Source organism: Ptychodera flava, chromosome 1 (assembly GCF_041260155.1).
Source record: "Ptychodera flava strain L36383 chromosome 1, AS_Pfla_20210202, whole genome shotgun sequence".
Lineage (NCBI taxonomy): Eukaryota > Metazoa > Hemichordata > Enteropneusta > Ptychoderidae > Ptychodera > Ptychodera flava.
In genome coordinates this window covers 51,992,010-52,018,427 of record NC_091928.1, presented here as the reverse complement: position 1 = coordinate 52,018,427, position 26,418 = coordinate 51,992,010, and the positions used below count along the sequence as shown (strand labels likewise).

The following is a 26,418-nucleotide window of genomic DNA, read 5'->3' as shown; positions in this document are numbered from 1 at the left end:
AGCAAACGGTCAGCGACAAGGCCATCACACGCATATCCACCTACACTGCTGGACGCTATCACCGCCGGCGCTGCGCGTATAGCACCTGTCGCGGACTGACACCGACCGCAACGTCGCGTCGTTCTATTTTGTGAAAGGTACGTACATCCACCGTCCATACTGTGATAGATCTTGTTTGAAACTTTAGCGGCATTTTGTTACTTACCTCCTTAGAAGTCACACTGTGGTCACAAGGACTCGAAGGAATTACATAATGTGGAGCCCGTGCAGTAAATACCACACAGAGCTGTATACAGTACCCACACACAATAATGAGGTGCAAATGCTGTCCTGCGCAACCTGCTTGAATAGGACCCATGAAGTGAAATATTTTATGTGTTCATAGTGAAGGCCATACCCTGGTCTACTGAAAACAAAAGTTTCATTTCTCTAGCATTTCATTAACTTAGTCTAAAATTCAGAATAACCCCCTTGAAAGACATGTACGTTACTGTCCCGATGAGGAAAGTGTGACACACTTTACAGTGGCATTGTATATAAAACCATTCATAAAGCCAAATCTGTCATATATCTGCTATCACCAGTCCTTGTACTCAAAGTTTCCTAGATTAATGGCACATGATATCACAATATGGGTTTGCAATCAGCAAAAAATGGGCTGTCCCTAGGTCAAGCAAAATGTACGTTACACATAATTTCCGTCGATAAAATACTATTAATATTTCTTCTGTTCCTGGTAAATAAGTCTGCAGAATATGTGGTTTATATTGGAATCAGTGCAGAACATAGTCAAAAGTCTTTATTATTTTATCCGTGGAAACCAGTAACTCGTGAAGGTAAATGATTGGGTGCGTAATTTTTAGTGTGAAATGTGCGTTACGACTTGGATATTATATAAATACAGTACAAATTTAATAACAACTCATTGAAACACCTAAGGGGGTAAAACTGTTGCAATGTTGCATAGCAGGACTAAAATTCGTTACACAATATTCAGGAGGCAGTCGAAAATGTATATGAAAAAAATGTACGTTAATGAAATGTACGATACCAATTTTCAAAATTGGAGCAAAAAAACAATAAACCAACTCATTTTAGGACCATCACGTGTTTCCTTTCGCCTGCCATTTTCAAAAGAATCTCTTTGATCTGAGCCAGCTGCCATTTCGGCTACGTAAGAAACGGGAGTTTCCTCAGTCAATAAGGTATGATGCATACACTGTATTTGAGGACAGTTCAATTAGTACTTCCTGGCAATGATAATTGGTTTTTAAGATGCTGATGAAACAATAATTCTAGCGCATTTATGTGAATCACTCAAAACTCGCGCCTCGCATATATTGATGCTGTTATTGTTGCTGAAATGTTCGTTACAGGAGGTAACGTACATTTCAGAAGAATTGTCTTTGTCTTCATAAGCTACTTCTTTGTTCAAAATGAACTAAAACTCTACGTATTGATTTAAGTTAAATTCTTCAATAGACATGGTAAAATTCGCAATGATTTAATTTTCTCGATTCACTCTCAAATAACACGATAGTAGAAGTTCCTTGCTATTCAAAAACTTACTGTGACTAGAGATAAAAGTTCCCTTGTATTTGAGACAGCGTCTTAGTGTGTATCTAACGTTCTACTCAATGAAATATAACTATTTGTGTAACTAAAGTAAAATCATATCACCGATTTATGCTAGTTTGTTGAAATATATATATCATCTCTTGGCAATACAAATGCTATTACGGTAACAGACATTTCATAAATTAATCACGTACATTACAAACTTAATTACCACGTGATTTTACCATTGCCATTGGATACCAAGTAATCTTGTGTAGCATAACGAAAACGTAATTGATTGCAGATAGAATGCCAAAGTCTAGGGCAGAAATACAGCGGGCCTACAGGGAAAGAAAGAAAGAAAAGGAGGGAGATGCCTACTTGGCAAAAGAACGCGAGAGACGAAGACGAAACTACATTCCATCTTCTCAGCTAAATCGTGTGCAACGAATTCGAAGAAACGAGCAAAATAGAATGCACCTGAGAAAACACAGAGATAAAAAAAGACAAATGCTTGAAGCGTTAGCCGAAGAGAGACAGTCAGATTCACCAGTTGAAAGCAGTGGGTATGAAACTCGTGGGGAAGGCAGTTCTTCGCAAACCACCCCGCTCGTTGTTAAACTACCATTTCCAAGACTAAGTGGTCGCAGATTAGGTCCTAAACGAAGAACACAGAGGGCATTAGCAAGCGCATATAGAAAAATCTCAAAGTTAGAGGGTAAATATACACAACTCCAGAGGAACCACGAAGCAGTTAAAAAGCGCCTGGAAAGGCTGAAAAAGAAAACTGCCATGACCGCGAACTCTCCCAGAAGTAAAACAGAGTCACTTATTCGCGCTGCACGTTTGAATAGACAGCAAGCAAGTAGTGTGAGGAAGCAACTTCTTCTTGGTAATGCAGTTTTAGCTGAAGTCAACAAAGCTAAAAAGGGTACTCAAAAGTCAAAGATTCGGGTTTTACACCAGACAGTCGCCGGCAAAATCGTAAAGAAATACCGATGTATAAAATCGTTAAGCATGTCTACCGGATTTTGTCGCAATCGACTATCAAACGTAACTAGCAAAAATATGACCTGGTCGAAAAGTAGACGATGTCGTATCATGGAGAAAAATAAAGCCACTGTGTTAGAATTTCTTACCAGGGATGACAACAGCAGATCACAACCCGGCAAAGCTGATGCGAAGAAAGTGGAAAATGGTGAGAAAATGCAAACACGGGTCTTGACAGACTATATATCAAATTTGTTTGCCAAGTTTCAGGCTGAGAACCCAGACATCAAAATGTCCATAGAAACGTTTCGCCGTATGCGACCAAGATATATCTTATTGACATCGCTCATCAGCCGACATAGCTGTCTTTGCACGAAACATCAAAACATGGCACTTCAGATGAAAACTCTAAGGCGGGAGGGGGTGGTTGTACCATCAAATCCGGAAACATTTCTGAAAGAAGAACACGACATCAATGACTTAGTGAAGCAACTCCCGTCAACTATTGTTGTAAGTCAGTGGAAAAGAGTCATCATCAAAGAGAAAGAGAAAAGCAAAAGTGTTACAAGAATTGTTGATTCGCAGATGAAAGTAGGTGACTTCATTGAAGCGTTTAAGAAGCAAACCTGTGATTTCAAGGATCACGTAGAACGCGTTAAAACTCAGTATGCTGAAATCAGAAGATTAAAGGAACAACTCCCGCAGCATGACGTCATTGTCCATATGGACTTTGCAGAAAATTACTCCTGCAAGACAGTTGATGAGGTCCAAAGTGCATACTGGAACCAAGTAGGTGTTACACTGCACCCGATTGTGGTGTATTTCAGAGGACAAGACAACAAGCTTGAGCATCAGAGTTTCATCGCAGTATCCGACGAAATGTCCCATTCATCACCAACAGTTCTTGCCATTCTGGGAAAGGTCATGCCCGACATTAAGTCATTGGTCAAAGACATTGATGTTGTACACTACTGGACAGACAGTCCCACCAGTCAGTATCGCAACAAAGTCATATTCAATACTGTTGCAAACCATGAAACTGTATTTGGAATGAAAGCACGTTGGAATTACTTCGAAGCAGGGCATGGTAAAGGACCATGCGACGGTCTAGGAGGCACCTGCAAGCGCATGGCTGATGAAGCTGTTCGTAGTGGTAAATGTGCCATTCAGGATGCAACTGATTTCTTCAAGTGGGCAACAGAATCTAGCTTGAAAGCTGTAAAGTTTGTCTTTGTTTCAGCGGCAGAGTGTCAGGAAATTTCCGATCAGGTCAAGGGAAAAAAGTTGCAAGCAGTGAGAGGAACCATGAAGTTGCATGCAGTTGTTGGAAAAGGCAATTCAGTCGTTGCAGTCAGTGAAGTCAGCTGCTATTGCCAAATCTGTGTTTCGGGGGAAATGTGTGGAAAATGGAAAGATGAAACCACGGAAATATCTGACAAGCATACAGCGTACAGTGGTGCAGGTGATGCTGATAGTATTGCCGTTGAAGGTGAAAATGATGCTGGCACACAGGATACCCAACCATCGACCAGTTGCTGTTTAGAAATCGATGTTTCAGTCGGTCATTATGTAGCAGCTATTTATGATGGAAACTGGTACATCGGAAAAGTGTTAACCGTTGACGGAAGTGATAACACTGTTGAAATAACTTTCATGGAAAAGAAAAAAAACAACTTTTCCAGTGGCCATCAAGACAAGACGTCATCTGGTGTGATAGAAAAGACATAATATGCAAAGTGAAAGAACCATTGCCAGTCGGGAAATCAAAGAGAATGGTGAAATTGGACGCGGAGGATCGCGAGTGTATCCTCGAAAAGTTCACGCAGTTGCCTTGAAATGTTCGTTACCGGCTAAGATAATAACTGTTCAACATTGTTCATACTTATGGTTTGTTGACTTTTCATGCCTCTAAAAACCATATTTTCGCGTGTCACGCCGAACTATACAAACGCACTACTGGCAAGCACATTTACTGACTGTCTGTATAACTTTGCAGAAACATTTACTTTCCATGAAACATTCGTTACTGTTTTAAAATGTTAGTTGTTGCCTTTGTTTTAAAAATTTGACGAACATTAACTTGTAATATAGTTAGGGTTAGATCATGGTTCCATGAACTACAACTTAACAGAACAAGATAATGAAGTATTGATGACTACATGTTTGTGTTACCGGCATTGGCTGGTTTTTCATCCCTATTATTTAATCTTATCATTATCTATCCAGCTATGGAGTCTGCATTTGGATGAAAAACATGTCCAAAACAGGCTTAGGGAAATACGTTTTTTGGAGAACGTTGTACTTTTCTAAACTTGCACATATACAAAGCAACCCCATTCAGTGTGTAACTTGCGATTGGATAAAGATTACACATCAGGCGGAAAAAGGTCATCGTCTTGAAATGTTCGTTACCTGTGTATGGCTGCTACATTTGCATTGACACTCAAAGCTCAAATCGATAAACATCTTCAACGTTTTGCTGTTTTGTTTAAGTATTCAGTGGACTGTTGTGTGAGACCAACTAAATTGTTCTGGGCTGTCTATTTGTTAATTTATACTGAACGATCGTAACATACTTTTGACATCGAACTGAAATTGTTGGTCGGGCGCCATAGAAGTGGAGCTCTTGAAAACCGGCTCTGTGAAATACTTGAGACAATATGCCAGTTGATCACATTTTGTTAAACTACAATGTCTTCCTCTGATTTTTTCATAGTTACTGTTCTTGCATGTAAAACATTAAACTTTCCATAACAGATAACTTCTCAACACGTGTTTTGTAACGTACATTTTTATGGCAATTTTGACACTCTTGCTTGTGCTGCGCATTAAATCAGTAACTAACTAAATATGACAGTTAACTTTGAACCGAACTGGATTTTTAAAGTACATAAGTTAGGCAAAAAATAAAAGTAAAATTTGTCTCGATTTCATCATGTTTATTTTTTAATATTTCAAACCACGAAATGCACCTCATTATTGTGTTTGGGTGAACACATGTATTGTTTACATTGCATTGTTCTCGAGTGTCCGCTATATCTAGACCACAGTGTCCGAGATCTGCGAGACTTACACTTTGGACAGCCATAAAAACATAGTTGTGAGAACCTTTACCGATGTTTTGTTTCTCTTTCAAAAATAACGATAATTTTAAATTCTTCTCAACGAGTATAGTAGGAGTTTGTAGCAGGTAACTCCTTTTATTTTCTCGGAAACAAGTACAGCATGGAACCTTTAAAGTGAGGGACTTGAACGCTTGCTTGTGTCTTCTTCGTTGTATCACGGAGCAATGCAGGCACCATATGTCCATGAATTATGATCAATCACGGCCAGGAATTAAACTTTTTTCATTATACAAGCACGGTCCCTCTAGGGCCCGTGTACAAGTATGGGCGTCTCCTAGCCCTACCTGTGTCGCGTGCGTGCCTAGCCTATTACCTTACCCTCGCTCTCTCTGTATAATCACTGTCCAATATCTGTTAATTGCCCCCGCAATCCCCTGTATTAATTTGCTCTACCCATCACCAATTGGAGGGGGGGCCTTATCGCCTTTATAGTTGCTCATACCAGATGGTAAAACACGGAAACCAGTGCGATGAAGGGGATTAGGGAGGAAAACGATCAGAACTTGAATACGAGTAGTGTCTGCAATACCCGTGGTTTACTACCCGTGGTTGTAAAATCCACAGTAGGTGGAGGGACTGTGGTCATTCAATAGAGGTAAAAACCTGCATGATCATCAGCTTTGCTGCGATCCATAGCATGCATCTTGGTGTCATTGTGTCACAGTCACCTGTGGTCGGTCTATTCGCTCGGCGTCTATGCCCCCCATAGACGTGTGTAGGCCTACATATGCCAGAGAAGTAAGTTCTCAGGCATAAGCTTATGTACACATGTCTATGGGGGCATAGACGCCGAGCGGAATAGACCGACCCCACAGGTGACTGTGGTTGTGTCTTCTAAGAGGGATTAGTAATAACAGAACGAAAGCGTCGGTGTAGTGCTGTGGAGTTGCGGGATCGCATTGAAACACGGCAATGGTGTGAACACGGCCCCTGTAGTGACCGTGGTGTGAGCGACAATTAGCAAACCCAAACAGCTGACATAGTATCAAAGAGATATTGACCACAGTAAAGTTAGAAATGACCCTGCCGGTCACTTTGATTCAATGAATAGAGGGAAGCAATTGTCCATGAGCTCCACAGCGAGAAGCTCGAAATCCGGACCTAACCATTTTGATGATATCTTCATGATATCTGTGACATTTCCGATACATGACATGTTGACCGAAATGTGGACTGATAAGGTCAAGGCGGTGGCCGAGAAGGCAATGTTGTGGACTAACAGCAGTGTTTGGTCACATGACCAGAGGTTGCTTTTGGTGCTTGTAACCCCGTTTGGAAATCTAGCAACATATTTGTATAACGATTGCAATTTCAAAGGAAAGCAAAAGACACGAATGCCTCATAGTCTTCGTAACACCTTAGTTAATCCCGATTCGGGGCCCTTTCTTGCCGGGGTTCAAGTATAGGGAGTGGAGACCGATGATAGAAACAAATAGAGGACAGAGATAGAAAATACATGTCTTTATTGGAAATTTCATATATATCCCACAAGGAGCCTTCGATCATAAAAGCTGACATAATTCCTAAGTTTAGGGGGAGGAGTAAGATCCCAATTCGTTTTGCGTACGTAACAATTGCAATAAGGATTCTGCTGTAACAAAAAATAAAAAAGGAATTATGAAAATACAGACACAGAACACGTATTTGTGTGCGTGTTTAAAAGTGTGGACTCTGCTAAATGTGATTATAAAGCTCCAACACAGTTCTAGCTTCACGTTCATCCAGGGAAAATGGGACATAAATAACGACAACCTAAGTAATTTGAACTCTGATAGAAGAATAGAGATTACTTGGAACGCTGACAAAGTGTAAATGTAAATTTTGTTTATATCCATGTGTAGACTTTGCACAATGTCCTTGAAAGACAAGTTGTTGTTCTCCATATATAATAAACAACACATTTTTTCCTGAAACCAATTTTGCATTGGGGAGGCCTAGGGGGGTCGACGCCGAAAATACATGTAATAAGTTACGTTTCTAGTGCATCAGCTTTCTTTGATTGACAGGCCCTAAAAATATCATCAAAAGAGTGTGTGGATTTTGTGCTTCTCACTGTGGTGTAGTGGTTGGCAGTGTTCAGGCTACGCCCCCTCCCCCAGCAATTTCACATAATTGTGCAGCTATTTCGTCAGAAAAAAATTCACAGAACTGTTCAGTCATGAACCTCTCATTAGTTTTGGTATTTGCACTAAAAGTTTTCTTTGGCAAAAAAGAAAGATTGTTTCTGGTCCTTGACATTCAACTAAAGGGCGACGCAATTTCCATCTTTTTGTTTTGTTTTGTTTTTGTTTTATTTACCTTTCTGTTTTTTATTCCTAACAATGCTGGTTTGGCACTATTGATGCAACAGTGATTGTCTTTTATCACTGGCTGCATAATACTTTCGTTTTCTGTTTAGCATATTTGGACATGCAAACAGGGATATCAAGGATAGCTGTAGTGATGAGTATGTAACCAAAAAAGCCATGACGCACAGGTCTTCTGAAATGACGCACACGGTGACTAGAGACGATCTTTTTTGCATCGTCTGGTAACTCCGACCCATAACTATAGACGACATAATCAGATGTGCGGTTATTAACTACTCTTACTAAGGAAATAAACATCTGACATTTTGTTTTACTATCTTTCAGTGCGATAGAATTAAATAATGCGGTCTTCGGGAGACATCATTCGTCGGGCGGTGCTCTCAACGAACAGATTACATGGTGCCCGTAGTTCAAGTCTTGCTCAAGCTCAGCTCGACCGAAGTGATGCTGATGGCACCGCTCAAAGTCATGACAACATCAAACCATTCGACGCCATACCGGGCCCACCTTCGGGTGTTCTCGGCTTCATTCTGGGCTTCTATAATAATTGGAAGGTAGACGGATTTCGGAGGCCATGGCAGGGTATAGCGGCTGGGCGGGACCTGTATGGACCGATTTTCAAATCGGGACTTGGGGTTTTCAAAGCGGTTAACCTTTTTGACCCGAGAGACGTGGAGAAAGTTCTACGCCAGGAAGGGAAGTACCCGCGTCGTTTAGAATTTACACCGTGGGTCGCTTACAGAGAACACCGAGGTCACTCAAGAGGAGTCCTTTTATTGTAAGTGGTTATATTTAGATGTTAATACCAATACTGCTTGGTTAATATATTCTCAGCTCGATCTATCGATCGCGTACTCGATCTGCACTCCGATAGATCGAGAAGAGAATCGATCCACCAAACAGCTTACCCAGTCCATCCCGATGTTCAGAATACCGTCACCCATACGACCAGATACAGAACAGTGTCGCCAGAAACATATAATGTTTTGCGAACTAGTTTCACCGACATACCACTTCTTAACTTCATGCACAGTCCTTCCAAACCGCATGTCATATTGCAGCTCAAACTAACCATTTGACAAGAAATATACATGTAAACGGTTGATGCATAGGCCAAGTAGTATTGAACACAAACTTCGTTTAGGAGGAGAAAAATACAGACTTGAAGTTATCTGACTTGTGGAATCTTCCTGCATGGAGGTAGTACACACAAAAGGTGAACTTCACAGCCTTGCCGTGCCATTTTATTTTTTAAATCTGATTACAGCGTTAGACAGTCTAATCACAGTGTTCGGCTGTTGAAACTGCATTACAAAATTTAGTAATTCGATAGAAACACATTGTTCAGACATGAAAAGTAGAGGGTCCCTCTATGGTGACTGTTTATGCTTCAGGCGACAGCGTGAGGCAGAAGGACGGGATCCTTTTTTAGATAAAGTCATCGAACTTGTTGAAGGTGACCTTGGAGCAAGAAAGGTCGTTGACCCCAGGTTAATCGTGAATATTCTATTGTAGGCTTTAGGCTTAGACACTACTGTCTCTCTAGACTTTGTTCATGTCGGTGATTTTGTGAAATAAAGTCATTTCAACTGGTGTGAAAGATTTTGAGGAAATGATCGCAGTACGATCAGAATTACGCTGTCTACGCATGCGTGAAGTGAAAGCGATCTGCCAAGTTGTCAGTTTCTCCCGGAATCAGCCTCCACTAAACTCCACCACTTTGCGGTCAGAAAAACAGTCACGATTTCTCTACTATATCGCACTCGCCAAATTATTTTTATTCAGAGATTTGGGCCAAGTGTAAGGCGTTTCTTAAAAATGACGTTTTATCATTGGAGGAGCGAATATTCAGGTTGCTATACATTCCAAGGGATCGTTGTCTGATGTTCACTCGATATATAGGACACTTGACAATGCTTGACCTAGTTCCTGCTAGGACGTAGTCAGAATGTTATAAGTGCATGAAGTATACTAGTAAGTGTATTATCACATACTTAGACTTTATTTGAAAAGTTTGAAGATCCAATTATCCCAAATTAGTTCCAATCGTGTTAAAGGCACATGAGCTGTAACTTTTTGCATTATTTCCATGATTTTACATTCAAATTAGAATTAGTTCATGTGTATTAACTTACTGAAGGGTGTGCAAAGACGTGTTATCGGCCATGTACTCAATCGCACGTGTAACTTTGAACGAGTCAAATAATAAAACGGTGCCGCACCCGATTATGGCGGCGCCCATGGCTTGAGTTCGCAAGAGTACACATAAAGTGTGAGTGTTGCGCATGCGCATTAGATTCCTCACAAGAAAATGGCGTCTCACAGTGGGAAACGTACGCCCGGTCATATCGGATTCTGACAAGGAATGGAGACAACAGCGCAGTAATGCGTCTAAACGCCTTAGCAAACTAGACATCGAAAACCAGATCGGGAGATGGCTTCAGTTAGAGGAAAAAAACAGGGCTTGCAAATCCCGGTTTGGCGGAGGAGTTAATTGATTGGTAAGTATAGGACCGGACAGCGAGTGACTGTACACAATATACCGTGTCGAATAGTGCGTGCTTGACGCACCATGGGTTGTGCAACGATGCCTTGATAAATTCACTATACATGTATTAATATTCAAAGAAGGTCACGTTTTAGCCTTTGAAAGATCAACTTTTGACTCTCCAAATGCTAGGAAACACCATAGCTTGAATAGAAATCCAACAAAATCTCATACTCGCGTACGGTAAGCTTTTACAACACAGTGAGTTACGTACTGAATCGTTTCACACATCTTGTCGCAGTTTGCCAGTTACAACAAGAATCGAAGTAAACAGTCACTGTCCTCCCCGGACCAAGCGACTGCTATTGCTACTGTTTTTAATACCGCCAGTTCTAAGCGCATGTTACGAGTTGGCAAACATCGGCTCTCGTAACATGTGGTGACAGGTGCAGCTAACGGAGCTACAGCAATATTTGAGGGCAGGGGAACTATTAATTTTGCTTGGGTAGGGGACATATTTTTAGCTGGCAGGGGAGCAAATTTTATTTTTATTGTCGGGCAGGGCAGATATCGGTTGGTTGTCCCGGGGACAGGGCTTTGCGAAAAACGAGGAGAGGGGGAGCTACTTTTAAAACGGGGACGGGAAGTTGAGCCATTATGTTTTAAGGGGAAATTTTTTCACAGGGCTGGGGAAAATCAACAGGTTTTTCATCACAGGGTAGGGTAGCTCCATGTCTGCAGGGGAAATGGAATGACGAAATTTAGGGGGGAATTTTTTGCAGGGCAGGGGAAATAGGCAAGTTTTTCCGCCACAGGGCAGGGGAGCTTCAAAAATTGACAGTGGGAGGGGAAACAGGCAAAAGTAAGTGGGGAGAGGGTAAAAATGAAGTTTGAGTGCAGGAGAGCAAGTCGAAAAATTTTCAGTGACAGGGCAAATTATGAACAACTAATTAATTACTCTCATGACTTAAAATTAGTCAGGTCACATTACTTGTAATGCACAATATATCTTGTCATAGTAATGACCCCTTTAAAAGTGCATTGTTAATTGGCTGCACCTGTGTTGAGCCAGTACAGCAAGAAATTTCGTGCACATCATCAGTTTCATCTGGTCATGGGAAATAAATTATCCTGTTGTGTAACCTTTCTGTATAAATTGTCCGAACTATGGATACATCTTTGCTTAATGAGTCAGAAAATACTTGTTAGTAGTAGCACAGACACTAAAAAAGAGGGTCTATGGTAGTAGGAAGTGACGATTGAAGATTTGTATTCAACATGATTCAATTAAGGTGTAACTATCGATCCTTTCAAGCAAAGTAAAAAATTCCATTTGCTTTACAAGTGTATCTGTCTTGAGCCAAAATATAATGTAAACATATTTGTAAAGTAACCACTTTCTCACAGTAAGTGAGGCTACCCACAATTCCCCTTGATTTGTTCACTCAGATATTTTTTTGCTAAAGGCTTTTTCAATTTTATCAGTTTCTTAACAATTTTTAACTTGCAATTTAAGATCAGGATTATTTGTTAAAACTATGTTCCAAAATTATTGATTATGTTTAAAATTCAAGAATAAATTGAATGAGAAGTCGATGTTTGGAGGTGCTAAAAATTGCACGCTTGTCAAGATAAAGTTATCAGCAACTAAGATGGTCTCATCATACCACCTGTCAGACATGCAAATTTCCTTTGTTACGAACATTAAAAAAAAATCAATATCCTTTCTTTTACCAACACAGATGCAACTTATTCCCTTAGTTTCCTTGAATATATTGTGTATGACTGTCAAAAATCTATGTCGACAAAATTACAAAATTGCTATCTCCTCCGCGGAAAAGGGGTTGATCTTCTCATTATTCACAGGGAGAAATCAGAAAATTATGATTATCAGAACTATGTTGCCAGAATTTTAAAATATGGACTGAGTTGTTCTCTGTACAGAAGAAATTTGCTTCAGTTCAGTTAGTGATCTCCGTGTGTACAGATCATGGAGAATTGTGGGTAGCCTCACTTACTGTGTTTCTGTTTATCCATGGACACTCAAACCTCATGATTGTAGACTTACTTCAGCCATTCGGTCATGGTGACAAGCAAAAAACTGATAATGCCAGATGTTTAGATTGTTCAGCCTTTTTCTTCAATTTTCATCACACAAGTCTGCTAACATTTTATTCCTTTCAGTTTCAGGTTTCGCAAACTACCGTGCAATGTTGTGAATCGAATGGTGTCTTCAGTATGCTGTAGCTGCCCAAGTTGTGATGTACAGAAAGTACTCTATATGGATACATTTACCATCTTCCCTTTTAGTAGAGATGTAAACTTTCTTAAAAAGCATGACAATTGTATACATTTTAAAACGTTACCTTTTATTCAACACATCGTCACTGTTTTCAATCTTAAAAAAAGCTTTCACCTTTTTTACAGTAAATGAGACAGTAAGCATGCAAGATAAAACATTCAAAATAAGAAAAAAATTCATGTACAATTAGGGTAAATCCCTTTCAGGTCTAACCCCTATTTATAGGCTGAATTCGGGTACTTTACTGGGAACTCAGGCAGGAAATAAATAAAAAAATTAGGACAATGATTGCACTGAATGTCTTGTCACATTGAGGAATGTCTGTCCCCAGGACTGGCAAAATCCTGGTTATTGGACGAGTGTCTCTGTAAATACATGACATGTATGCAAATAAACGTGTACAACAATAAGTGTACATATAAACTTTGCGTGAAAAATTCACATCAGTTGCTCCGTAGACATGAAGATAGCCATTGATGAATTTGATGGAAGCAGATATTCAAATTTGTACATGAAATGAGAAATGTGGCACACCAATACACATCACCATGAAAGGGTGATACAGTTGTTTGGCCAAAGCCAACTGTACTCCACAACTACTTGACACACAACAGTTACCGGTACAATGGATGGTACGGTAAACATGATATGTTGAGGTCAACAAATTAAAACAGTCAGTTCATGAGACTTCCCCCTGGTACATATACATACACCACACAATAAATTCCCACAATTTGGTTTGATTTCTACACACGACATTAGAATTTTTGTAACTTTTTCAGTTCTGCCTGAAAGCAATAAGGCAAACCCTCCAGACAAATGCCATACTTTTGGTGAGCAATTTATGACAAACTGAAGAGGTCATTCTCTTAGATAGAAAAGTCAGCATGTAAATTTCTTTTGTCTTTCTGGTGGATGGGGAAACAATATCCTTTTGTATCATGAAACAGGTGCAACTAGTCTCCCCACTTTCAATCACATTCTGTATGGCTGAGGACACAATCAGTGGAAATTTATGAAAATACTATCTCCTCTCTCAATCAAGCATAATTTTCTGAGTCATTTAAAATGGCAATTTAGAAGAATGGTGTCCTTAAAAGTACATTTTCAGAATTAAAGAAACCAGTCTGTGAATTTGTGTACACAGGGGAGACTTTGTAGATTTCACTGAAGAGTCTCTGAGTGTATAAATCATGATTAACATGTATAGGAAATATCAAGTACTGTGCCAAATGGGAGGTAACCAAGCTGCTGTGTTTGGGTTAAATGAGCTATATATCTTGTTATCGTTTTGTCACAATTATGCAATTCAGCACCATTTTACAAATGGTATAGCCACAAACTGATTACATCAAATCACTGTACACAAGACACAGACGTCCTGAAAGTTTTGGCACTGTGTATCGTGTATGGCAGTTTTGACGTCATTAGTTAGTGGCTATATCATTTGTAAAATGATGCCTGCAATTCCCTTTATGCAAAATGTGTTGGAATGAACCCTGTATATTGACCAAACTGATCAGGATATTTATCTCTTATTTCCCAAACACAGCAACCTGGTATCACTCTAGTTTCCTGCGCCAGGTTTCCCATGCTCCCACAAAATAAATTGCTGGTATGCAGCATGCCTGTTGCACTTGTGGTAGTCATCAAAGTCATTGGTGGCCATCATATCCATCCGATAGGCTCTAACAACTGCAAGGACTCCTTCGTCAAGGCAGATAACTCTGAAATCATGAAAAATATGATATTTGTTTCAATATGTATTGCTTTTGAGTATATTTGCCATTATTGGATAAATTCTCATTGATCTCTACTTCCTTTCCCAAAGTTCTGAGTTTGGTACTAGTTTGCTTGTCTCAAAAATATTTTTGGAAGAACAGTAACACTGTTACAGTAGCTATGCTGATCTTCTGAGAGGTGTTCTTCCTTTGAAATACCAAAATGAGGATTTTTATGTACACATGTAACAGTCTCGTCTTACATTTTAGAATTCCTCTGTGACCATGCCAGTGCATTCTCAACACTCAAGAGCATTACGTATCCAAAAGTCATTACATAAATAATTTGCCCAGCACACATGGCTTTCCATCTCAGTCAGTTGGTATTCATCACATTTAGAACAATTATTACATATGCATCAAGACTGTTTACCAGATCTGATCTAAACGCAAAGGATGACTTGCAGTTGATTGGATTTATTGCATTAAATTGACAATTCAGCCCATAAATGATCATGGGTAGGGACAATATGGTTAAAGTAGGAATTCCCTAATAACTTGTATGATGATTTTCTTAGAAAAATTTCATGGCAAACTGTCTGCTTGTTTGCATTCAGTTCATAAACATGCTGACTAGCAATCTGGAGATACTGAGCCCAGGCACCTCCCCACAACATTTTCTCTCAGCAAGGGTTGGCATCTGCCGACAGTTTTGACGGACACATCAATCTTGACTGCTTTGTGAAGGTCCAGGATGGGATCCTCCAGCCTGTTCAGATAGGACTGCAAAGTCAAATATTAAACTTATGTCCCTCTCAACCACCTGCAACAGAAGATCATGCTTCTGTTCTGGTGTCATTTTCTGCAGCATCTCCTGAAAAGAAGATGATATTATTGCGATGGCTATATGCTGATGTCAATCTGTATGCCCCATTATCACGGTGTGTATACAAAGCAAAAATTTTACTTACATGAAGAGTATTTTTCCGTTGCTGCACATCTCGCAATGCCTCATCTGCTCTTGTCACAAGCCTTCCCCATCTAGCCCCTCTTCCTCTGCCCCAACCTCTGCATCCCTGTCCTCACCCTCTCCCTGTGCCTCTCCCTCTACCCCTGTCTCCCTCTTCTTGCTTGGGATTCAGTTATTACAGAACTATCAGTAGAATCGGTCGGTGATGTCTGCAAAATGAAAGAATCAGAAAAATTACAAAGGAGATTCAAATGTAGATATACTGCACTCTGCCGGTCACTGATCAGTGTTGTGTTTTTCTTTGTTACCATCTTCTCTTCTAAACAAAGCCAAGTAAGTAGTCGACACTTTACTTTAATTCTTGACCATAACATGGCAAGTAAACTGTGGGTTAACTCTTTGTGGAAATTAAGATGTGTAAAGTCAGACTAAAAATTTGGAAGGAAATATGCTTTTGATGCATAACATATATATTTGAAATTTTCAAAGCCACTGCATAAAAGGACCACCTTTGTCATTTATGTTGTATCATAGACCCTAGAGAAATCCACTGAAAATGTGTTGTTTACCCTTCAAATTTCCCAGCAAATTGTACTTCAATCAAAAGCCATGGCGAAAATACAAATCACAATAAAACAGCTGTTTGTCCTTGTTTTTGTATCACCATAGCAACGTTATAGTCACAAGTGCGAACAACGCCGTTTTCTCCATGCTCAAAGTTCATCGCTTTGAAAAGAAAATTTCTAAAACGAGTTGGCATAAGTTTACAGCTGTACTACACATCACACAGCCGCCTTGTACCTTTCTTTCTACCTCCATGGTTGTAATGCTACCGTAATCATCACGAAGCTTGCTAAACTCGTCCTCTCAAACATAGAAGTAGGATCGGGGCCGTATGTCTCAACAGTTCGATTAGAGCTTACTAAAAACACACGAAAGGCATTGTTAAACTCAAGGTTATTCACACAATAATTCCGAATCTATGTGAAGTAAGTAATCCGTTTGCAAAATGACTCGGAAATTGACAGTGTTCGACTGCATTTGGTCAATGCCGCTCATGGTTCACGCATCATGCGCATGGCTCACTCAAGCCAAATATAATCGAATACGTTCGTAATTACAAAACCCGAACGGCGTATCGCTAACTAAAAACCATTCTGGGTAAATCCAGATTCAAATTACTAGTTCTGGAAATCCGTGCGAAACAACGAACCACAACGAGACTCCAGCGTACGCGATGGGCAGCTACCCGTACGCTTTACCGGACTGCGACCAGCGGCCGCCTGGCCGGGCCAAATTCACAAACAAGCTCTAGTTCCTTGTCATTTCAATCGCATCGTTTATGCCTACAACTGTTGTAACACCCTCTTTGTTCAAATGAAACATCGAACTGGAGAACAATCAGCATTAAATACTAGGTTTGAGGGGGCAGAAAACACGTGAGTTTGTTTACAAAATAGACATAAGCAAAGTTACATTACCTCATGTGTGTAGACTCCATTGTTGTCGAGTTGCGAATGGGGTCACGCTCCCACATCGCGCAGTATCACACAGTAAGATCCCGCTCTCGTCCTCCGTGTGACGTTGCATTTGCTGTGTTCTTTGTCACGTGACTGCTTTTGCGAAATGGCGGTACATTTAAAATGAGGCGATATCGCGAGAATTTCCTTGCGTTCTGTGTCGTTTGTGACTGTCCTAGTATGTTAGTTGAAGGGTATATCGCTTAATTGCAAGAATTCAATCAACATTCGAGACATTTGAGGGTTATTTTAGGGTAAATAAAATGTTAAAAGTTACAGCTCACGGGCCTTTAAGCGTGCCTCCATGTTACACATGAATGTCCTTGATAATAGCTGGACAGGTGCTTCGACCACAGTCATGGATTAACATGACCACCTGTTCATATCCGTACATGTGACTCGGTATTTTTTAAAACCGTTCATTAATTCCTGATGGTAACTTGCTTATCTTGGATTAATTCACATAGTGATTACAGTTTGCCAACGTATGGAAATTTTATTGCATGCGAAAGGGAATCACAAAAGAAATTGACATCAAAGAAGATGAAACAGCTATCACGCATTAAACTCAAAGCATTCAAGAGCCTGGGATACACAAATAAGTAAACAGATAACTTATCAATGAAGATTAATACTCAAAGTGGAAAAAAACACAACTTCTAGATAAACTATTCTCAGATAAGATTGATGGACCCGGACAAATACAATACTTAATGCTATCTGACTTCATCCGACTACATGTAATGTTGGATTCAGCTCCTCTTCACCCAGTAAAACTCTTACAATTCTGTTACAGAATAGCGCGGAGTATAGTTAATCGAATTTCTTTGACGGGTATGTCGGTTTTATTTCTCTCAAACGGTCATAAAAGTTTCCCAGCTGTGACGTATGGTGTATGTTCCAGGATTCATTTTGTCCGGCTCTACTCTACAAATGACATTCAGTTTTAAAACACCTCAAACACGAACTAATTTGGGATAATCGGATGCTGAAGTAATGTCTTTAAAATCTGCAAATGTAAGCTAATCTGCTTTTCTTTTTACATAACACACTTGTTTTTGTGAGTAATTTGTAATATTGAGACATTCAGCTATAGGGCACCTAAGATTTTTGAGAAATTTGAAAAATATGAAGATCCAATTATCCCAAAATAGTTCCAATCGTGATCTCAGCTTGTCAATACAACCCATGTGAGTAAGGTTTTAGATGGATGTCTCTCCCACGTTCTCATTTTTTACTACAGTGATGGCGCCGATTGGCACCGTCACCGTTCAGCTCTGAGTAAGCGCATGCTCAGACCCAAGGCTGTTTCGGCGTACACAGACACCGTCAATGAAGTGGTGACTGACCTGGTGACAAGATTCCGACGGAAGGGAAACGAGGCGAACAACTACGTCATCAGTGACATCGAAAATGATCTTTTCAAGTATGCAATGGATGGTGAGTCAGCAAACGTACACAAAGTCGTTCCTTATTCCAACACCAATCAGTTGAAACGATAATGCTAAATCAAATACAAGTTGTCTCTCAAGTCTATGAAAGACGAAATCAAATTGATGGCTTTGACAAAACTCAAAACATCTCTCAAAATCAAGCATCTATCTTGCAGTCAAAGATACAAACGTGCAATGGCATAACATTATGTCTACACAGAAAAAACAAACATGTACATAAATGTACATGCATTTATTTAAGTATTACATTTACACATATGCAGATCAAAAAATGTACATACAACATTCATAGTTGTCTTTTCGTGAACAAACATAGTTAAAAGCACTTTCTGTGTGTCTGTCTCTGTCTCTGTATCTCTCTGCCTCTCTCTCTCCCCTCCCCCTCAGCTGCTGGGAGTGTTCTCTTCGATAGCAGACTTAGTCTTCTGGACGACAATCTGCATCCCGAGGCAGAGGCTTTCATTCGATCCGTTCACGTGATCTTCGAAGAATTCATCTACCTTATAATAGTCCCAATCAAATATCATAAAATGTTTAACACTAAAAGCTGGAGGAACCATACTGAAGCTTGGGATTGTATTTTCAGTCACGGTGAGTATTACAACTGTCTTGACCGGAGTTCAGATTTGTGAGAATATTGCATAGATTAATTGGCCAAACACGACGTCAAGCATTAATCAGTATAAACCTAGTTAGTCGATAGAGATACGAATGCATTGCAAGAGTCACCCCTGGGGAACGTCTTTTTAGTTCGAAAGGGTTCAGGGCCATTGATCTTCATCCGTGACTTTTGTCACACTCCGTCTGACCACTTGTGACCATGTCGTTGATTGACGTCCAACTGGTAATGACAGTGAGTTGTTGTGTGATAGTGACGGTAAAGATTGAGTATAAATTTCTCTGCGAAATCGCATCTCAGGCTTAGATATTCCGTCGTGCAATCTTATTTTGAATGTTTGCAAACAGCCAAGAAGTTGATCGACGCAAAACTTGAGAAGGTCAAGGCGATGCTGGAGAGCGACGCTGTCACTGAAGAAGAAGCCGATTTTATCACTTACCTGGTGTTACAGGGAAAGATTGACACAGGGGAGATATATGCAAATATGACTGAACTTTTAGCTGCAGCTGTTGATACGGTATGGACTTTTAAGTTGCATATATATCTTCAGATTGCAGGATGCATGAAGCTTAAGTAACACATTTTTACTTTGTACTTGTCATGAATTAAACTGTATTATATATATATATATATATATATATATATATATATATATATATATATATATATATATATATATATATATATATATGTAATTCGTATGCACATGAATCCTATACAGGTTACCCTTTTATGCATATTAATGTTTGTTTATGACATATACGTGTGTATGTAGGCCCACATGACAATTTATATACGCAAAAGTAATTTCTATCATGTCTAGAACTCAAAATGTGGCTCCCATTGCCCTTACAGACGTCCAATTCAACACTGTGGTGCTTGTACGAATTGGCAAGACACCCTGAGGTACAAGAAAAACTTTTCGAAGAAATAGAAAGAGTGATACCAGAGGGAGAGGTGCCGAACACAACACACATCAACAAGATGCCATACTTGAAGGCGTCTATCAAAGAAACTTTAAGGTTATGGTAGTCTTATTTACGTACCATTAGCTGTAACTTTTGATGTGATATTCTCTCAGCTGTTGTGTTTTGTATGGTAAATGCATTTTGTGGGTCTACGACCGAATCGTAGTTTAGAACTTGTGAAAACAATGCATATCTCAGGGAGGGAGGGTGGGAGGGGGAGAGAGAGAGAGATAGATAGAGAGAGAGAGAGAGAGAGAGAGAGAGAGGGGGGGTAGGTAGGTAGGTCTGTCCTTCTGTTTGTCAGTCTCTGTCTGTCTGTCTGGCTGGCTGTGAAAACATAGTTTTCCCGTTCCTATGGAACAAAGTATAGAGTTTCTTGACAAAGATATTTTATTTTGGCGTCGAACTCATTCGCAACATAACATAGAAACATTTTAAAGAATGAATTATTTTGGCTCGAATACAGGATATTATGGGGAGAAAACTGTGTTCCTGTTTCACATAACAAAAATGATGAAAATGTTATCAAAAGTTCAAGCTATTGTCCCGCCCCTTTGTCGCTACTGTCCTTCTGATTCAATATCCGCTCAAACGAAATCGAGGCTCATGTCAAGTTTGTACAAGATTAAAATAATTTCTGCGAGCTTGCAAATTAAGAAAACAAAGAATAGGTTCCAGATTATAGGAAAGCAACTCCTGTCAACTCATTGACTGAATATCCGCACACCGTGTTTGCACAAACTAGACATTTGATATTTACACAATGTTTAAGAATTTAATGGTAGTTTTGTTAGGAATCTCTTGATGGTAGCGTTTTGCTCAGATTCTATGTACCAAAATGACCAATATTTTGGTAAAATGGACAGCGGAACATCGAGTTTTGTTCTTTGCAATATCTGTAATATGTCTTCGAAAAAGAAATATGTACAGTGCTACTTAATTTTTTATTTGTTTTAAATTTATACAGGATTTACCCACCAGCGATTTCAGTCAGTAGGCGCCTAGACCATGATGTCGTCGTTAGGGGTTACAATATACCAGCTGAGGTATGAATGAACTCAACACTCTCTTCATATTATGGTTTATCATCATCATCATCATCATCATCATCATCATCATCATCATCATCATAATCACTACCGCTGCCGCCACCATCACCACCATCAACATCAATCATGACACTGCCATGCTAGATGTCACACACTTCTTTACCCTTTGAACGCCAAAGTCATTTTTGTCAACTTTAGAAAATCTACCCCAGTCAGTTTGTTTCAGGATTTTTGCCCAAATTTTGATAAAAAACTGTAGCTAATAGAAAGTGTTGTCCATTTAGTCCAAAATTATAAAAAAATTAGAGAAAAATTCATAAAAATTGGTAAAATTTGCACCAAAAATTTGGTGGGAAAAAATTACAGCACTCAAAGGGTTAATCAATCTGACATCATTTAGCTATATGAAGGACAGATATCATAATTACATTCTTGAAAGTAAACATTGAATACCTGTGTTTGTTATAAAGTGTGTGTCTCAGTGTGGAATTTTTCCCTTACGTAAGTTAATATCATGCACCTAGAAAATGAGAAGGTTAAACTTTTGCTCAAACTTTCCTCAATGGAAGAATTTTTCCGACCATAATCTTGTCTACTCAGGAAATAACAATCAGAGGTCACAGTGCAAAGCGTGGTAAGAGAACAAATTACCCAACAATTACTGATATTTGAAATTCAAAATGGCCGCCATCCCTCTGCAAACTCTATGGGCAAACTATAATTTATAATTTTCGAAAAACTAAGATTACCAGTAGAGAAGTATGGACAAATTTGAGAGTCCAGATATCGAGTCCCAAAGGTGCATTCTATCTGAAGTCAGAAAAAGCCTTGAACATTTTCCTGGAATTTCCGTATAAATATTCGGCTTTTCTTGTAAAGGTCATCTTAGCTTGAAAAAGATGCGGGCAAACAAATCTTAAGCCTGTTGCCCTTAAAAATGGAAATTGTGTGGTCGATCTTGTTATTTACCGATTAAGTAAGTTTTGATGGCGTATTTTTGGTTGTTTTTGAAGGAGCTCATTAACCTTCAAGTCATGCATATGTGTCGAGATCCAAGTATCTTCACCGAGCCCATGAAGTTCATGCCGGAGCGTTGGTCACGACAAGAAAATGATGTGCACGCCTTCGCAGCGTTGCCCTTCGGATTCGGGCCGAGGATGTGTCTCGGTAAGAGTTCTATGAGTAAAATGAAATTCTCTTGTTTTACGTTTTCCAACTTTTAATATTTGAAAACCCTCCGGTATTCTCACGTGACAAACACAAACCTTATGTTGTTCGCGTGGTTATAATGGTTACATGGTGGCTAATTGAATGGTCATAGCAAAATACACATTAGATCGAATGCTTGTTGACGGGAATGGAGTATTATCACGGCGGACGATTTTTTTGTGTGATAGCTTTCATGGTTATGGTGTTGAAACATATCGACCCTTGACAAAGGCCAGATGGCGCATCATCAACCAAGTTCAAATCTACCAAAGTCATTGTTTTCTGAATAAAATTTTCATGTAAAACCGTGACCTTTGTCAATGGTTGGTAACCTACTGGCAAGTTTAAGATCGGAATTTCATGAGATCTCGCGTGGAACGTGACAATAGTCTTTACGAGTACGGATTTGAAAGACAGTTTATCCGTGATAAGGCGTACGCCTGTGAGAGAGGCTGCATGTATTGACACCCGAGTGCAAGGTATATCGCAATTAAAGCTTTCAGAGAAGATAATGGTATAATTAACAAAAAAATCAAAAAGTTATACAGCTAGTAATCTTCAGGTATATTAGAATTACGTTTTAGTAGTCGTCATTTGTCGAGTGGAAATAAGTTATTGTATTTCATCCTGTTAGATGTGCATTCGTCAGTGTTAGGTCAACTACCTCCATCCTGTGTATTTTTATTAACAGATATACATTCGAAATAATATTTTTTCATTTGCGCTACGCCATGCTTACTTGGATGCACGACTACAATTCTTACCATCTAGTTAGAGTATACCAGTACATCACATCTGTGACGTAGTGTACAATAAATGACGCCATATGCATGTTGGTCGCTTAATAACAATAAACCTACAAACAGTCTACAAATGAACGACCTTCAATTTTCATAGGTTGAAACTTAAAACTGATCATGTATGTCACGAATACAGGTGTCTGTTACGGTCGCAAAGCACAAACGTTTACTGACAGCTATTTTCCTATTTCTATTCTAGGCCGTCGACTTGCAGAACTGGAAATGCATTTATTGGTTGCACGGGTGAGTTAATTCAAGAAGCAAAATGCATTTCGATTTGACGCTTTCCAAGGTGTATTTCTAGCATTCAGTTGTAACTGTGTACAAGCTCACCTTGAAATTAGGGGTCATCTTGCAAACTTTGGTACTAGGGAAACAAATTGGCCAACATTGACCGATATTTTAAATTCAAAAGGGTCAACTCTATACGGGAAAATTAAATGTACGATTTTCACAAAACAGTGTGAAAATTGTCCTGATTTGAAGAGCCGCAATAGGAGTGCCCGCCAGCCGTAGTTCAGAGAAGCACTGCACAATGTTGAGAGTCAGAATATTTGTCCGGTCCCCTGAAGCGCATTCTCCTTAAAGTTCTACTGGGTTTAGAGGCGGGATAGAGCGTAGATCCTATAAACAATGCAGTTCTTTGATGCTCCGCAAGATCAAACGACAGTCTTCTCGAGATATCAAATTCATTTTCGGTAAAGTTTTATCAGTGGATTAGAGAAGAAGATTTACAACAATCTTCTTCCGGGTGAAAATCGATGCCCTTGAATTTCTAGATGAACTGTTTTTGAATTGCTGTACTTTTGTCAGTAACATTTTCAGACACATTTCTGACATACGGAGAACAGAATGTTTATGGATAAATGTTGCATTTGTGAAGGGTTTAGCGAGATCTCAGAAGAAATTAACAATTTTCTTCAACCTGATATTCTTTCCTCGAATACCCTCTATTTATTGATTATTGATTGATTTATCTGTACATGACGTATCAGGATGAATTATTTAGGTATGCAAATCTGACGATAATGGCAAAGTATCATTATCAAAGTATATGATCTTGCATTATTTATAAATTCCAGTTTGCATGTACTTTTTAAGCGTTCGGTTGATTTTCAGAGGAACAGAGTTAATACATGCAATTCTTAACAATTTATTGCAAGAGGAAAATTCACAGTACTGAAAAAAAACCATTTTCCCGTCGCAAAACGTCATAGCAGTGCTACAGTCTTCACCCGATGTTCTGGAAACAACGGTGGATTTAATTATTAGATTTTAGGAACAAAATAGCAGGATTGGTTATTTTTCTCTTTCCAGATCATCAAAAATTTCCGACTCGAAAACTTGAAAGAAGTGGAACCGGTTATGACGTCACTGATTACTCCAAGCGAACCTACCCGTCTGAGATTCATTCCCAGGGACCTGGACAAATGATACTGAAGAAAAGCCAACCCTTGGTACTATGTACTTGGCAACCGCCATTATTGACCATATTCGTGAACTATGTCTGTACAAAGTTCACCATATCTGTATATCTTTATGATTATGGCAGGTCACCAATATTCAACAACAAATATTCAATTTAGAAACACTCGTTTGCAAAGTGTTAGGTCTAATGATAAACTCTAGCTCCTTCTGTAGTGTGATTAGCAGGCTGAGAGATTAACTCCACTAGGTGCAGTGAGCAGGTGTTGAGAGCGCCTTGTTCCGCTACACGGTGTCTGTTTGTCGACACTCTGGCGTACATTTTCCGGCTTACCGGTAATAGGCATAGATTAGACGGTGCTCTTTGAACGAGAGGCTGTTATCCGTGTTTGCTTACCGTACACAATGAATTGTGCTTGAATTTGCGAGACAAGTACTCCATATTTCAACCTTCAGTCTTTAAACTGAATAAAAAGGCAATGCACTTAATAGAACAAGACAGATAAGAACAAAAGCTGTTGACCCTTTAATTTTGACGGTTTATAAATTGTAATCGGGAATTTGATCTTAGTATGCACAATTCGTTTCACAAAATGAATGAATGTTTGCTTGCGCCATTGTGGTGTCTTACAGTTCTCAAAACTGGTGTGAATTACCGCTTTTTCTCATTTTCATTGGTCAATGTGAGCATAAAAAATACAACGAGTGTCCGTCCTAGCCTCTTTTCTACGTCATGATATCTGTAAACACATTTTATACTTAGCCTGAACCTCGACACCCGTATTTCCTTAGACTTGTGAGAACAATGAGGACGATGAGTCATGGTAAATAAATAAAGCACTTGTCACGTGATGGTATCAGGTGATATAAATATATGTTTACAAGTGACTGCAATTGTATCACATCATGTCACGTCAGCATTTAATTTTCAGAGATTTTTTTGATTTTTTAAGCTTATTAATAAGGCTATCTCTGTACACATGACAAAGGTTAAGGTGGAAGAGAATGATAATTTTAAATAAATTACTATATTTGTTACGTACCGACCTGTGCAAAGTAATTTGTCATAAGGGTTTCGCTTGTGGTTTGGTATAGTAAGATGCCCCTCTGTCATCGAAAAAAACTAAAATCTACGTAATTGACATTACCGCAAGCGACTACACATCAATCCAAATACACAATGGTCGTTATGTTTATGTATATATATATAATATATATATATATATATATATATATATATATATATATATATATATATATATATATATATATATATAACGGATGAATAAAATTGCACACGTCTACTGATCTGCTTGTATATTTTCTTCTGTTTATTCTGTTGGTAATTTTGATACAACGTTTCGTCCTAAAAGTAGGACTTCATCAGGTTGAAGATGTCTACAAGGGAGAATACAGACAAATACAGAACCAGTGTAAGGATAGTGTTGATCCTAATTAAATGCTAAACGGACTTTATAGGCGGAGTAAATTAGAAAGTTACAAAGGATATAGAATATGACAATTCTTACCGTTTATGTGTGGCGCAGATGGAAGTGGCGATTCAAAATTGGCGGTAATGGTTATTTATAGTGCCTGTCCGAGGGCGCTGTGAGCAATTGTTATTTAAATTGCTTTAGCTAAGAATGTTGAGGCCGTTTGGTGACAATGTATCCAGTTTTGAAATCCAGATGGATTCTATTTTCTTGCGAAGCGTGTCATCTTGTTTATTTATTTTGATAATCCCTATTATTGAAACGTCGTTAATGGTGTGTTGATTTTCGTTGAAATGAATCGCGACGGGAGTGTTAGCTTTGAGTCTTATGGTTGATAGATGGTTATTGAACCTGAGGCGAAATTCTGTTTTAGTTTCTCCAACATACTGTTTATTGCATCTGTTACATGTGATTAGATA

General features: G+C 39.1%; 1 protein-coding gene and 2 long non-coding RNA genes across 4 annotated transcripts; 2 read left to right on the top strand and 1 right to left on the bottom strand.

The window, feature by feature from the left end:
- Positions 1–25,548, top strand: LOC139140609 (1,25-dihydroxyvitamin D(3) 24-hydroxylase, mitochondrial-like). Of its 2 annotated transcripts, none has more exons than XM_070709964.1 (11): positions 1–137; positions 8,306–8,759; positions 18,226–18,422; positions 18,824–19,027; positions 19,403–19,572; positions 19,911–20,077; positions 20,991–21,069; positions 22,086–22,239; positions 23,281–23,324; positions 24,399–25,138; positions 25,225–25,548. In XM_070709964.1, the coding sequence occupies exons 2-10, from the start codon at positions 8,323–8,325 to the stop codon at positions 24,513–24,515; spliced, it is 1,569 nt and encodes a 522-aa protein (XP_070566065.1). In that variant the 5' UTR covers positions 1–137; positions 8,306–8,322; the 3' UTR covers positions 24,516–25,138; positions 25,225–25,548. The 2 variants fall into 2 exon arrangements, with proteins under 2 accessions (XP_070566065.1, XP_070566074.1); XM_070709973.1 differs by having other exon boundaries at positions 24,399–25,189; positions 25,270–25,548.
- On the top strand, positions 10,368–12,846 carry LOC139140628 (uncharacterized). Its single transcript, XR_011554033.1, has 2 exons — positions 10,368–10,482; positions 12,654–12,846. It is a non-coding gene; the product is annotated as an uncharacterized lncRNA (long non-coding RNA).
- On the bottom strand, positions 12,813–17,276 carry LOC139140621 (uncharacterized). Its single transcript, XR_011554028.1, has 3 exons — positions 16,944–17,276; positions 15,464–15,671; positions 12,813–14,498 (listed from the first exon to the last, which is right to left on the bottom strand). It is a non-coding gene; the product is annotated as an uncharacterized lncRNA (long non-coding RNA).
- Positions 25,549–26,418: the final 870 nt, after the last annotated feature.

What these genes read in the sequence shown, in the direction of transcription:
- LOC139140609 (XM_070709964.1), top strand. Translation starts at nt 8,323, where the DNA reads ATGCGGTCTTCGGGAGACATCATTCGTCGGGCGGTGCTCTCAACGAAC. An exon ending in TCTATCAAAGAAACTTTAAG is followed by an intron (nt 20,078 to 20,990) that starts GTTATGGTAGTC and finishes AAATTTATACAG; the next exon opens with GATTTACCCACCAGCGATTT. An exon ending in CGGGCCGAGGATGTGTCTCG is followed by an intron (nt 22,240 to 23,280) that starts GTAAGAGTTCTA and finishes TTTCTATTCTAG; the next exon opens with GCCGTCGACTTGCAGAACTG.